The 15127-nt window shown below is 45.0% G+C and overlaps 1 protein-coding gene across 1 annotated transcript; it reads right to left on the reverse strand.

The window, feature by feature from the left end:
- Positions 1-2657: 2657 nt before the first annotated feature.
- Positions 2658-11231, reverse strand: LOC308672215 (NTPase KAP family P-loop domain-containing protein 1-like; the record flags this gene model as incomplete). The annotated part of the gene is made up of 3 exons (XM_081334938.1): positions 10513-11231; positions 5662-5793; positions 2658-4315 (listed from the first exon to the last, which is right to left on the reverse strand). Exons 1-3 carry the CDS (start codon positions 10769-10771, stop codon positions 2658-2660), a joined length of 2049 nt encoding a protein of 682 aa, XP_081191064.1. The 5' UTR covers positions 10772-11231.
- Positions 11232-15127: the final 3896 nt, after the last annotated feature.

Consider the following 15127-nt stretch of genomic DNA (forward strand, 5'->3'; position numbering starts at 1 on the left):
TTTGGGTCTTGAAACAGTTACAAGAAAACAACCTTCATTGAACGCCCCTCCTGTTCAATGTCCTCTTAAATCTTGGAGGCCATGTGAAATGTCCTCAAAAATTTGTGAAAAGCCCTTTCAGTGAGAGCCTTCAGGAATACAAAGACCTGGTTTGTGGATCAAGCTATAAACCTGATTCACACAGTGCAGAAGCTGTGGTTTGTTCAGCTGTGGTTGACGATAACAAACCATAATGGTTGGTTCACCCAACAAAAAAACTAAACCAACTACTTTATCTCGTAGTCCGATGTGGTGAGCTAACCTACATCCTGATAGCCTAATGCTCAGCACTGGGACAAGAGGAAAAATTCTGTGGTGCACCACTGGGTGGTGTGCTTTCCTTTCTATACAAGCAAAGATTTAGAGTGGCACCTGAGTACTCCTTGTTAATTGTATTTTGGGAAGTGCGATAATTACCAAAAACAATGAGGACCAAACACATTTCCCCAAAAGGAATAATGTAGTGGGTCACAAGGCAGCCGACACCCACAAGTTCTAGCTTGTGCGTTGAGGACAAAACAAACAATGAGTATTGGGACAGAATTTTTGCAACAAAATGGGTTGAGTACCAAATTCAATGAATTTCAAAGCAGTTGAATACCAAGGTACCACGATACTTCTTCTACGTACAGATCACAATAACTGGCAGCTTTTAAAGATAATCCACCATCTAAGTCAGTGTTCTTCGTTCCTACTTCCCGGAAGTGAGTTTATTTAGGCTACTCTTCAAAGTAAACTTTTGGAATATGAGTGTGTAAGTATTAAGAGGACATGGGTTCCTTTAAAGAAGGGAGGGGACCTGTGTAGAAGATCACTCCTTGCTTGTCAACTCGTAGGATTTGAGTTATAAAGGCAAAGCCAAGCTAAACACAAACACACACACACAAACACACACACATGGCATTTTCCACAACATGCATCTCTACACAGAAGGGAGGTCAGCAACATCTTGCCCAGGACCTCAGCCCCCAAAACACCTGGATGCATCCTGGATTGGTTGAGCAATCTGCAACACACAAGTGGTCCTCAATGTACGACCACAATCAAGTCCAAAATTTCCATTGTAAGCAAGACAAATGGATTTTGCCCCCTTTTATGACCTTTCTTGCCACAGTTGGTAAGTGAATCAATGGTAAAGTTAGTCACATGGTTGTTAAGTGTCCATTGTCTGCTCGTCAGAAGGTCCCGAAAGGGGACCACGTGACCCCAGGACACTGCGACCATCATAAATATGAGTCAGTTGCCAACATCTGAAGTTGGATCGCAATACCATGGGAATGCTGCAGTGGTTGCAAGTGTGAAAACTTGTGTGAAGTTGTAATTTCAAATGGTCACTGAGTGATTGTAAGCTGATGACTTACAACTTACACCAACTTCTACAATCCGAAGTCTTCCACATCTATAAAAAGTAGTCGTAATATTTCTTAATTACATACATAGACAGGATCGCCTCCCAATTTAAAAACTGAGGATTCTCAAAAAAAAAACCCTCACAATTTCTGCAGCCTTTGTAAATTATTATTTATTTTGTAGCTGATTGATAGTCTGGGTTCTCTCAACACTCAAGACGAAGGAGGGAGATGTCTCCCCATTTTTCCCCAGAACAACCACCTTGTGAGGTAGGTTTACATTAAGTTGAGGCTTTCCCCAGTTCCGGAACTCAACATCTGATCAGTTGTGAATTGATATTATTGTTCAGCAGGTTTGGTATTTTTGCAATATTGTGATGCATATTATTTTTCACCCATAAAATATCAAAAATATAATCAAAATATATTTTGTAACCTTTGGACAATCCTGTCGGCTCACAAGTATAATACTTAATCTGACAGTCGTGTGTACAAATAGTTCTTAACTTACAGCCACGGTTAAGTCAGTCAAACCCAATTTTGAAACTTTTCTGCCATAGTTGTTAAGTGAACCATTGCAGTCGTTAATTGAATTATTTAGAGATTAGGCAAACCCAGCTTCCTCCATTGACTTGTCAAAAGCGATCAAATGACCCTGGGATGCTGCAACCGTCATAAGTATGTGCCAGTTGCCAGCCGCCTGAATTCTGGTCACATGGCCATGTTGCGACCATCATAAATGGGAGGACAGGGTTGTAAATCACTTTTTTAATGCTGTTGTGACTTCGAACAGTGTTTGAGTCAAGGACTATCTACACCAGGGGTGGGCAACTATGGCCCCTTTACAACCTACGACCCAAAGGCGCTTTTCCAAAACTTTTCCAACTTTTATGTTTTTTTTCGTTGAAAACATTTTTTTCTCATCCAAGAAGCTTCTTCAGTTATTCATGTAGAACTGAAGAAGCTTCTTGGATGAGAAGCAAGACCTTTTCAAAGGAATAAAACAAGAAAGGCCAGCTGCCTTTTGGAAAAGCACCTTAGGGACAACCATGAATCTCCACAGACGTTTACAACCTATGGACTTCAACTCCCAGAATTCTTGAGTCGAGTGGCTCAGGAATTCTGGGAGTTGAAGTCCACAGGTGGTACAGGAGCCATAGTTGCCACTCCTGATCTATACAGCTTTCTCTCTTTCTTGTTCCCATCCTCCCAGCGAATGAAACCCTGCTAAATTTCTTCTCCAGGAAGTGCACATGGAATCCATGATCCCTAAGCCTTCTTCTCTGAATTTGCTCCATCTTTGCTGTAGTTCTTCTCCAGAGTAGCCAGAGCCTGTAGCTGTCCCATGTGATATCTTATGGAATGGTCTAAGTTGACAGTATACTTCAATAATTTCTTCCCTTCTTGTACGGTGAAGGGAAAATCACCGGACAAGAATCTCTCAAAAAGTTCAGGGTCGCCATCCAAGGCCATGATGTTCTGGAGTTCTTTGTGCTTGGAGAACAGCTCAGGACAATTCTCCACAAAGACGTCCCACATCAATTCCTTCTCATAACCGTTGGGCGGTTGGCACTGCAGCTTGTCTTCCATGCATTGGAGGATCCAGCTCAAGCGACACGGCCATTGGTCGGCCAACACCACCCAACTGGCGACTGCCCGGGCACAGATATTGTGCCTCAGCAGATGCTGTTGAGTCATCAACCTGATTGTAATGGGGATGGTGTTGACAATCCTCCTCATCTGGATAATGCTATCTGGGACGTAGTGGTAGAGACAATCTTGTTCGTTATGCAAGCAGTGAAAAGCTTCATGGATGTATTGCACTGCCAGTGCATCGATCTGTTGTTGGTCTTCTTGAACCTCTGCTTCCATCTTCACCAATGCTTCACCACTCCCTTTGGACTTTGTCACTCCCAACTCCATGTTCCTCGTAATGATGCCGTACATCAGATCTTCCCGAGTCTGGAAGGCCTCATGCAAACATCGCATCTTGGATTTGATGCCAATTTCCGGGATGGAGAATGGAAGGGTCACTGTGCGGTTGAGGTAGAGATAGCCATTGTCCGCCATTCCCTTCATACTGCTAGCCTGCTCCAAGCAAGAAACGATGACGCAGGGGTCAACCACCAGGATGAAGATGAAGGGGGCATTCCTATCAGAAAGGAGCGTGTTGATGGCGTTCAACACCCCAACCACACGTTCGGGGTAGCACATATCCAAACATGTGATCTCAAAGACAATCCTCAAGCGCCGACGCTCAAAGATCTCCATGTAGTAGATAAAGCTGGTGAGGACCTCAATCTCTCTCTTCACTGCACTCATGAAACCCAGGTGGCTTGTGAACTTCTCATCACTGGTCATACTCTCGATCTTCTTCTTCTGGCTGATGATCAAGTGTTTGATGACAGGACTGATGGCTATGACGAACCCTGAGCCTGAAATGGCAGCAATGGTGCTACCAAGGACCTTCAAGACTGTGCCATCCCTTATCCCTGGCACAAGGAGGGCGGTAGTAGCCAGGCCTGCGCCAGCTAGCAAGACCACCACCAGTCCACCTGCGGTGCAGCACGTTTTCTTTTTAAGCCTCCATTCTTCTTGGGTGAATCCTGAGGCATATTGTGGACGGCTTCCTACCACATGGTAGAAACTCAGGGGAAGAGGACCGAAGTGGTGGCGGATATGGTCACACAGGGTGGTGACCAGCCCAGCCCACAATTTGTCACTGCCTGCATATTCCCAGGCGCTGAATCTTATGAAGAGGAACTCGATGGTTTTTCTTCGGAGGTGTACCTCGGTGATGACCGGTTGGTAGAAGACGATGTACCAGAGGAGAGTCAGGTAGTTTATTCCTTCGGGGCTTCGGGACCTCTGGTGAGTCCTCCTGAATTCTTCCTCTTCTCTTCGGATGGATTCTTTGAGCATGCATCCTGCAAAAGTCAGTTCGGAAGGGGTGAACAGAAGATCTGCCAAGTTCTCAAAGATCTTCTATCTATAGAATACTCTGTAGTTCAGGGTTGAACTACAGAGTAGACATTTCATTACACAATTAGGGAACATCATCTGATGATGTTCCTAACTGGGTCATGAAACATCAGTAAGAAAATCAACAAGCTCAAACACCACCAAAGACGCCACAGTCCTCCTCCTCCTCCTCCTCCTCCTCCTCCTCCTCCTCCTCGTCCTCCTCCTCCTCCTCCTCCACAATTGTCCTCCTCCACCCTCCTCCTCCTCCTCCTCCACAATTGTCCTCCTCCACCCTCCTCCTCCTCTACAATTGTCCTCCTCCACCCACCTCCTCCTCCTCCACAGTCGTCCTCCTCCACCCTCCTCCTCCTCCTCCTCCTCCACAATTGTCCTCCTCCATCCTCCTCCTCCTCCATCTCCTCCTCCACAGTTATCCTCCTCCACAGTTGTCCTCCTCCACCACCTCCTCCTCCTCCATCTCCTCCTCTACAGTTGTCCTCCTCCACCTCCTCCTCCATTTCCTCCACAGTCGTCCTCCTCCACCCTCCTCTACCTCCTCCACCTCCACAGTTGTCCTCCTCCATCCTCCTCCTCCACCACCACCTCCACTCTCCTCCATCTCCTCCTCCACAGTCCTCCTCCACCTCTTCCACCTCCACAGTTGTCCTCCTCCACCCTCCACCCTCCACCCTCCTCCTCCTCCACCACCACCTCCACTCCATCTCCTCCTCCACAGTCCTCCTCCACCCTCCTCCACCTCCACAGTTGTCCTCCTCCTCCACCTCCTCCTCCTCCATCTCCTCCTCTACAGTTGTCCTCCTCCACCTCCTCCTCCATTTCCTCCACAGTCGTCCTCCTCCACCCTCCTCTACCTCCTCCACCTCCACAGTTGTCCTCCTCCACCCTCCTCCTCCTCCACCACCACCTCCACTCTCCTCCATCTCCTCCTCCACAGTCCTCCTCCACCCTCCTCCACCTCCACAGTTGTCCTCCTCCATCCTCCTCCTCCTCCACCACCTCCTCCTCCTCCACTCTCCTCCATCTCCTCCTCCACAGTCCTCCTCCACCTCCTCCACCTCCACAGTTGTCCTCCTCCTCCACTCTCCTCCTCCTCCACCACCTCCTCCTCCACTCTCCTCCATCTCCTCCTCCACAGTCCTCCTCCTTCCCTCCAAAATTGTGTGATGGCATACTTACTCCTGTAAGGTCACTTCCTCTCTCCCCAGAGACCCATGGATAGAGGAAGGACCCTTCTACTGAGGGATCTACTGAGATTCTTCTCCACTGATTCCCTCAGCATGGGACTGACCTGCAATCTGGTCCAGGAGAGAATGAATCCGTGTTCCGCATGGGGAGTAAAAACCCACGGTGACTGGGGTGGAGGTATGGCACAACGTCTTTGATAAAGAGCAGCAATAAATGTCATCCTCGGTCATCAGATCTGAGGAATGGAAAAAGGGGGGAAAAAAGGGAATGGAAAATAACCGCATATTAGTGTCACTCAGGACAGCACCGTGAAAAGTTCTTGCACTTATGACTGTCATAACATCCCCATGGTCATGTGATCAAAATCCAGGCCCTTGGCAACTGGCATGAATTTATGAAGGTGGGAGCATCCAAGGGTCATCGGATTACCGTTGGTGGCTTTCCTAGCCGACGTCTCATAAACAAAGTCAATGGGGGAAGCCAGATTCACTTAACGACCGCACGATTCACTTAACAACGGCAACGGTTTGCTTAACAATCGTGGCAAGAAGGCTTGTAAAATCGGGCGCAAATGCCTCAACAACCACCTGAAGAGCCATCCTGCTTAGCAACAGGAATCCTGGTCCCTTATCTCTAATCCCCTCTTGCCTAAAGCAGTATTACCTCAGCAAATTTATGAGGCGTGGACTTCAACTCCCAGAATTCCTCAGCTAGCATTCTTTAAGATGTGTGGATTTCTATTCCCATCATGCATAACTGGGGAATTCTGGGAATTGAAGTCCACGCATCTTAAAGTTGCCAAGGCTGAGAGAAAGACGACCAGCCTAAAGCCTCACAATGGAAAAACCATCTCTGACAGGCCTTTTGTTCCCCAAAGATCTGTCAGAAAGAAAGAGTAATTAGGATAATTAGTTTGTGTAACTCATCCTATTGCAAATGCCTCAGAGCAGAGCTGAGATTTCTTCATTGTTTGTTTTTTCCCCCCCTCAGGTGCTTTTTTTTTTTTGGAAGGAGCTGAGTGTTAATCATCCTATTTTAGGCTTTAAGATGCCAGGTTTATTTCTGGTGCATTTTCTGGATGGAAAAGCAACTTTTATTAGTCTCCTTGAAGGGGGTTTCTGCGTTGGAGAAAACATAGTTTTTAGGTCGAAAGGGGCCTAGCCTTGCTGTATGGTCAAAAAAGTCAAGATGGCAGCTGTGATGAGCCAACCTCTGCCCACTTTACGTTGTATACTTATAAACAGCAGTACTGTTTGTAGATGAATTGGATCGTGATTCAGCTCAATACATTTTTTTTAGCTTCTGCTTACATTCTGAATGTCTTCTATGTTGGTAATGAAATCTTCTCAATTTATAGCCTAGGGCCAGGGGTAGGCCACCTCGGCTCTTTTATGACTCATGGACTTCAACTCCCAGAATTCCTGACTCAGGAATTCTGGGAGTTGAAGTCCATGAGTCATAAAAGAGCCGAGGTGGCCTACCCCTGGCCTAGGAGATATTCCTATACCTGGGAGAGCAATGTTTGAACCATCTACCCAAGCTGTGCTTGCCTTGAACAGTGGATTTGACCCTGCCACGTTTTCCCTCCTCGCCTGCGGAAATGTAGCTTTGTGAAGAGCACCACTTCCTTAGCAGCTAGTTTTCCATTCACAAGGAACGTTTGTGTAGAAACGGGTGTGTTTCAGAAACCTATACTGGACTTGAAATTTTATCTCAAATGAGGATCACCTCGCCCCGCTGAAATTGATAACCTATCCAGGGATTATAGCAATGGCAGTAGGACAGCTATAAACTTTGGTTTATATTTTGAAATCATCCAACAACGGAAACCTAAAAGGAAGGGAAAGTCCCTAAGTTGTTAAAGACTTGACTCAGCCCAATTCAAAAGTGTGTCTCATTAAAGTGAGATTGACACAGGGTTAATTCAGGACGAGATTCACACACCGTTCCTTTGAAAATAAAGTTGTGAGCTGTAATGGCGGTCGTAAAGTCGGTTACCACATGATCCCACTTGATTTTACAACCTTTTATGTGGCAGTCGTTAAGTGAACTCTAGGAATTCCTCCTCTGGTGCCAGCAGTTTCATTTCATTAGATTCCGAACTAATGAACCAAATTTGTGATGACATCAACTCTTAAGAAGTTCGTGACTTTAAATTCCCTTTCTTCCTACTGAAAATAAATGTTTTTTTAAAATGCCATAAAAGCAAAGCTAATGGTATGGCTTGCATTTTGGCTTTCTAAACCTTCTATAGCAATATTTTGCCATGGCCTGGTGGCTCAGCAGTTAATATAGCAGAGGTTTGAGACCCGAGCGTCACGCAACAGGGTAAAGCTCCCGTTCTAGCTTCAGCTCCTGCCAACCTAGCAGTTTGAAAGCATGCAAATGTGAGTAAATAAACAGGTACCACTGCGGATTTTACTTTGCTAGTTGATGCCGACTATAGGGGGCAGTGCTCATCTCCATTTCAAGGCCATCGAGCCAGAGTTGTCCGAAGACAATTTCCACAATCATGTGGCCAGCATGACGTCACAGAACGCTGTTACTTCCCAATGAAAGGGTACTTATTTATCTGCTTGCATTTGCATGCTTTCAAACTGCTCGGTTGGTAGGAGCTGGAGCGAGAAACGGGAGCTTGCCCCATCGCATGGTGCTCGGGTCTCAAACCTTGGGCCTCAAATAAGAGCCTTGGTGGAGCAGTGGGCTAATGCCTCCTTAAGTAACACCAGCTGCCTGCAATTAGTGCAGGTTCGCATCCCACCAGGCTCAAGGTTGACTCAGCCTTCCATCCTTTCGAGGTAGGTAAAATGAGGACCCAGATTGTTGGGGGCAATTAAGCTGACTTTGTAATAATGCCGCTTGGGGTGGGTGGGGCGAAAGCCCTAACAAGCAGGCATATACATAGAATGAAGGCTACTGCTAAAGCTTGTAAGCCGCCCTGAGTCTTCGGAGAAGGGCGGGATATAAATGTAATAAAAAAAAATCGTCTTAACTGCTGAGCCACCAGGCCACCACCAAAAATGCCACAGGAGATTTAAAAAAACAAAGGCAAGGCATACCATTAGCTTTGCTTTTTAAAAATATTCTCCCTGGGATCGCTTTTTTTTCCCCCTCCCAAGAAAATTAAATTCCTGTGATCTTAAAGAAACCGACTCCAAAAATGTTTCAGGGAATTGTTGAGGAAGTCAAAATGATTATAATCTAGAGTTTAGATCATGTTTCTCCGACCTTTTGGTTTGTTTGGGTTGCACTGAGGGAAGAGGAATTGTCTTGGGCCGCACACAAAAGTCAAATATAGGTAATGTATGTAAGTAACAGACTATTTTTAAAATATATTTTTTACTATCAGGTGGAGCTGCCTCATTTGGTGTGCAGGGCCGCAGACCATAGGTTGCACATGCCTGGCTTAGATATTAGAACAGAACAGAACAGAACAGAACAGAATAGAATAGAATAGAATAGAATAAGAATAGAATAGAATAAAATTAGAATAGAATAGAATAGAATAGAATAGAATAGAATAGAATAGAATAGAATAGAATAGAATAATAGATAATGGAATGGAGTGGAATGGAATGGAATAGAATAAAATAGAAGAATGAAGAATAGAATGGAATGGAATGGAATGGAATGGAATGGAATAGAATAGAACAGAACAGAACAGAACAGAACAGAACAGAACAGAATAGAATAGAATAGAGCTGGAAGGGACCTTGGAGATCTTCTAGTCCAGCCCCCTGCTCAAGCAGGAGAACCTATACCATCTCATATTGAAATAACTGAAAGCGATGTAAAAATCTGCAAAGTGTTATTTAACAACTAGGGAGGCAATAATGTGGAGCTGATTATTTGGCCCCAAGTTCATTCTTTCTGAAAGAACTATGTCAGGGAACAAAACATAGCAATTTAAGAGTCACTAAACTAGTAGCTTGCAAAACCGGCAAGGGAAGACATAATGAAGAACGGAAGAGAAAGCATTTAACATATATTATGCTAATAAAGAAAATAACTACTATGTATGAAGTCCGATTTTAAAAGCAGACGTTAATTACCTCCTCACATACAGGAATTGTTGCAGATGTTAGAACTGTTATCTAACCTCCCCTTAAGATTCAAAGCATTCTTAAGAAACGTTTAGGTAACAGGTCTAACATTTGCAACAAACAAACACAAGTCTGTTTCAAATGGCTTATGAAAAAAAAAAAACTACCGGTCAGGCAGGCCTCAATATACCACCCTCCTTTTAGCAACCACTCAAAATTTACAACGGCGCTGAAAAAACTGACTTACAGCTAGTCCTCACCTTTACAACCATTGCAGCATCCCCAGAATCATGTGATTAAAAGCTTGGGAACTGGATGTATTTACCAACGTTGCAACATCCAGAGGTCACAGGGTGGCCATTTGTGACCTAGGCATACTTTTTTGACCGCCCCTTAAATCAGGTTTAATGTACAGGTAGTCCTTGTTACTTACGACCATGACTGGGACCAGAATTTCTGTTGCTAAGCAAGGCAGTTGTTATGTGAGGCACACCTGATTTTATGACCTTTTTTGCCACAGTTGTTAACAAGTCACTGCAGTTGTTCACGGTCTTTAATTGAATCAGCTTCCCCCCCCCATTGACAGTGTCTGTTGGAAGCTGGCTGGGAAGGTCACACATGGCAAACACGTGATGTCAAGAGACTGCAACCGTTGGATATATATGCCAGTTGCCCAATGCCCAAATTTTGATTGGGGTCACCATGAACATGCTGTGATGGTTGTAAGTGTGAGGACTGTTTGTAATTCACTTTTTGCCATGCCACATTGTACCTTTGAACAGTTGCTAAACGAACGATTGTAAGTCATGGACTAGCTGTACGAAATTTGATTGTTGGAAGAAGTGGGCTTAAATCCTTCCTGCCTTCCATTTGCCCACATCCAATAGCTGTGAATTAGGTGCCGAGCTTACCTTCATTGTGGCATTCGGCGTGGCTAAAGCCAGTCTCCCGGCTCGAGCACATGCACCCCGTTTCGTGGCACTCCCCCGCATGGTGCAGCCTGGCGACTTCCTCATCATAGTAACTCATCAGCTCTGGAGTTGGTGGACCATCAACCGGACTTCCCAGGCAAGTTGGCGCCTGCAAGAAGGAGATAAAGCAGACAGGTGATTCGACCTGGTTACCCGGGACAGGTAAGCTTCTAATGAGAATGGTGGATGAACAAAACATAGATATCAAGCCACATCTGGAATATATGCATTGCAGCAGGGTTTTTCCTCTCTCTGCCTTTCTCTTGTTTCCAGGTTTTAGGTTAGAAAAAACGAGTCCACTGAGTGGAAAAAAAAATGGAGAGAGAGAGAAAGAGAAAGGAAGAGAGAGAGAGAGAGAGAGAGAGAGAGAGGAAGAGAGAGAGAGAGAGAAAGAATCAGAGAGAGAGAGAGAGAGAGAATCAGAGAGAGAGAGAGAGAGAGAAAGAGAGAGGGAGAGAGAGAGAGAGAGAGAAAGAGAGAATCAGAGAGAGAGAGGGGGGGGGAGAGGTATAATTTTGTTTCTTGAAGCTCCAGATTCCACTGACCGTATCAGAAACTAGTTTTAAACCAGGTTTGGCATACCAAGGATGCTAATCGGGAGGACGAAATATTTCAGCCACTGTAGTGAGAAAGACTTTAGAAGGGATTGTATGCAGTGTGTGTGGCCTGGATATTGAACTGCGGGAAATGGGGTTAATTCTGATTTTTTCTCCCCTTTTCTGTTCTTTAGCGGCATTCTCTTACAGTGGAAGAAAAAGTTTGCTTATGCCAGGTCTCCTCGGCTGGGGCCAGAATTCTCATTTCTGAACAAGGTGTTTGCTAAGTGGGATGTGCTCAGTGTTATGATCTCTTTACCCGTGCTTGTTAACTCTATGCCCAAAGGAGCTAATTATCTCCCCATGACTCAAATTCTTCTGCAAATAATCTTTCTTTAAGATGAAGATTATTATCAGCGGGCTGGGCATTGGTGTAGAATAGCAGCAGCCATTCCTGAGATGTTTGAGGCTCATTTAAGTCCCAGTCATTCATTCACTGATGTTTAAATCCATCTTTGTGAAAATATAATTATCCTCTCTCTGTTTCTGTCTGTCCACCCACATTTGAATAAATGACCAAACAGTGAACAATCTATGAATATATTTTAGACGGAAAAAGAGTTCCACTGTACTTCAGGGGCTGAAATAAGAGCAATTTTGGAAATTGTAAAATAGTTTTTCTTAATCATGGTTTGTTTTAAGACTTCTATGTGTAGCTGGGTAATTCTGAAAGTTGGAAGTCCACAAATCTTTATCCTTTCTGGCCCAGGAATTCTGGGAGCTGAAGTTCACCCATCTGAAAGAACATGGCTGGTGAATTATGCGAGGTCAAGTCCACACATCTTAAAGTTCCTAAGGTTGAGAAACACTGATCTAGATTAAGGCTATTATGCAAACAGATTAAGAGTATTAATCCTTGAACTCTACTTTACAAATCCCAGGGGGTGGGTCACCCAATTTGCAAATGCAGGGTTGGCAATAGGCCACCCATGAATGTCAGGGGTCTTTCACTGAACGTCTGCAGAGCACCAGTGTTAAATATTTCCCTTTTCTTCCAAGAAATACATCTCTCTTAGTTTAGTTGTTTTCTTGAGCTTTACTTTTGCTCCAAATGCTTCTGCAGTGCCTCTCGGGGTGGGGTGGTGGGGGTGGGTGGTGGTGGAAAGAGAAGCATGCTGGCTGGGGAATTCTGGGAGCTGAAGTCCACCCAGCTTAAATTGGCCCAGGTTGAGAAACATTGCTGTAGAACATTCCTCCCAATTAGTTAGAGATTAAACCCAAGAAGTGCTACGTTGGTGGCTACCCTTGGGGTTAGGTTGAAGCCCTGTCAGTCTGATCCAGAAGCTCTCTACTTTTGCTCACGTGCTACTGCTACTCGGAGGAGGGGGAGCATCTGTTGTAAAATGAGGGCATCAGGCAGGCCTCAGCAGCTCCTTGTGCTGTCAGTGGGCGAAGATGTAATTGCCAGTCTCAAGTGTCAGGTAAACAAAATCTTCAAGGGATGACCTCAAACCAAGCGCAGTGACTAAGCCTGCAGAGGTGGCGTTGGAGAAGGCTCACCGTGCGATCCCAGCCAAACCGCGATCAAATCTTCCAGGTATTGATTAAAAGAGGCCTTTCCTGTATTACCTCTTCCTCCGCCAGCCTCTAAAGCAGCTGGATTTACAAACCAACCGTACATTACGGGTGGTCCTTTGAGCTGCGAGCCCAAAACTGACATGGCGAAGGGAAATGTCGGTTAACTGGGTTCTGCCCCACTTCATGACCTTTCTTGCCACAGTCCTTAAGTGAATCACTGCAGTTGTTGGGAACCCCGTTGTTAAGTGAATCTGGCTCCCCCAATGACTTTGCTTGTCAGAAGGTCGCGCAAGGGGGTCACGTGACCCCAGGACACTGCGACCATCATAAATACGAACCTGTTGCCAAGCGTCTGAATTTTTGATCACGTGACCCATGCGGATGCTGCAAGGGTTGCAGCTGTGAATAACCGCCATAACTTGCTTTTTCCAGCGCCGTTGTAACTATGAATGGTCACTAAATGAACTGTTGTAAGTTGAGGACTACCTGCAAAAGCATAGCAACATGGGTATCTTTGAACGCTTGACTGCCAGGGATCTCTGTTTTTCAGACTGGCCCCACAGAGCGTTTGAACCTTCGCCAGGGGTTGCCAGCCACTGCCAAAGCTTTGATCACAGCACGATCGTGGCTGCTGCATCTGGATTTTCTTTCTTTAACCACCCCCCACCCCCAGACACCCAAGGGAGCTGCAGAAGAAGCAGAGGTCCAACAGGTGAAGCTACTCCATCCTTCCATGTTTAACCTGTGGAAATGTCACTTGCTGAATGGCTATTTTTGCAAACCGATTAGGGGATGAGCAGAATTTGTTTTTCAGAGCCTCTTCACCTGTTCTAAAGGAGGGAAGGAATCTCACTATAAATAGCCCCAAATATGTAAATATTTCCAAGCAGGGAGTTGGTTCAATCCCTTGGCTATTTTTGATTCCCTACCTTGCGTCTTTCTCTCTCTCTCTCAGCCAGAACAATGTGGCTTTGTAGTTGCTTGGTTAACATCTTAATCGTTTCAATTTTGGCTTCCTTCTTTGATTCTACTAACCCTGTTGACTCAGCCTTCAGATCTCTTACTCATAGTTTATGGCATAAACCACAACTAAGTGGCTTTGCACAATTCAGGATGTTTCTCTCTCACAAGGGCTGTGGGCATAAAACTCTAGTTTGTCATCTAGTTTGGGGCACGAAACGCCTGCAAGGAAACAGCCAAGCTCTGAAGGCCCCAAGACTCCTCAATTGAACCCTGAGCTACAAATATTCTCCTTTATTGGTCCTATAACCCTCCAAGCCAAATCTAAGAGTTTCACATTCTAGCAAAATGTGTGAATCAACTTTGTATCAGCTTATTCTTTCCAATATTTCAAAATTCCTTACGTGTGATAGTAATAGCAAAGGAATGACACCCATATCTTTTTTAATATTAGAATTTCTTAAGCTGATCTTTCACATCCACACAAGCTCGGATGGTTTTTGGAGGACAAAAAAAATAAAATTCTAGTGGACAGTTTCCTTTCAAAAGTTTGAAAGTTTGTGACCATTTTCCTGAGATTCCCATTCTTAGATAATGGCTAAATATTGACCATCTTCGGCTTGTTTTTATGTATGATTAAACCTGGCTTTCCAAGAACAGAACAAACAGACCATAAATATCCCTTCTAGAGAGATCCTACTTTTACATTTTTCATCTTCTAGTACAGGTAATCCTTGACTCATGACCACTATTATCTGTTGCTAAGTGAGACAGATGTTAAGTGAGTTTTGAGCCATTTTGCAACCTTTCTTGCCACGGTTGTTAGGGTGAATCACTGCAGTTGTTCAGTTAGTAACACGGTTGTAAACTGAATCTGGCTTCCCCATTGATTTGGCTGGTCAGAAAGTTGCAAAAGGGGATCACGTGACCCTGGGGCGCTGCGTCCGTCATGAGTCAATTGCCAAGCGTCTGAATTTCGATGCTAGGGATGCTGCAGTGGTTGTAAGCGTGAACAGCCTTGGTGGAGCAGTGGGCAAATGCCTCCTTAAGTAACACCAGCTGCCTGCCATTAGTGCAGGTTCGAGTCCCACCAGGCTCAAGGTTGACTCAGCCTTCCATCCTTCCCAGGTAGGTAAAATGAGGACCCAGATTGTTGGGGGCAATAAGCTGACTTTGTAATAATGCCGCTTGGGGGGGGGGGCGAAAGCCCCTAATAAGCAGGCATAGACATAGAATGAAGGCTACTGCTAAGCACATTGATTTGTGCTTTAAATTGTAAGCCGCCCTGAGTCTTCGGAGAAGGGCGGGATATAAATGGGATTAAAAAAACAAAAAATAAATAACGGTTGTAAAAGGTCACACTTTCTTCAGTGCCATTGTGACTCTGAACAATCACTAAACAGTTTGTAAGCCGAGGACTCCCCCGTACGTGAAGGAAACAGCCTTGGGCGAATCGTTGATTCAACCTGATAGGGATGTTG

This window comes from Vipera berus (genome assembly GCF_964194415.1).
Source record: "Vipera berus genome assembly, chromosome: 9".
NCBI classification, from domain to species: domain Eukaryota; kingdom Metazoa; phylum Chordata; class Lepidosauria; order Squamata; family Viperidae; genus Vipera; species Vipera berus.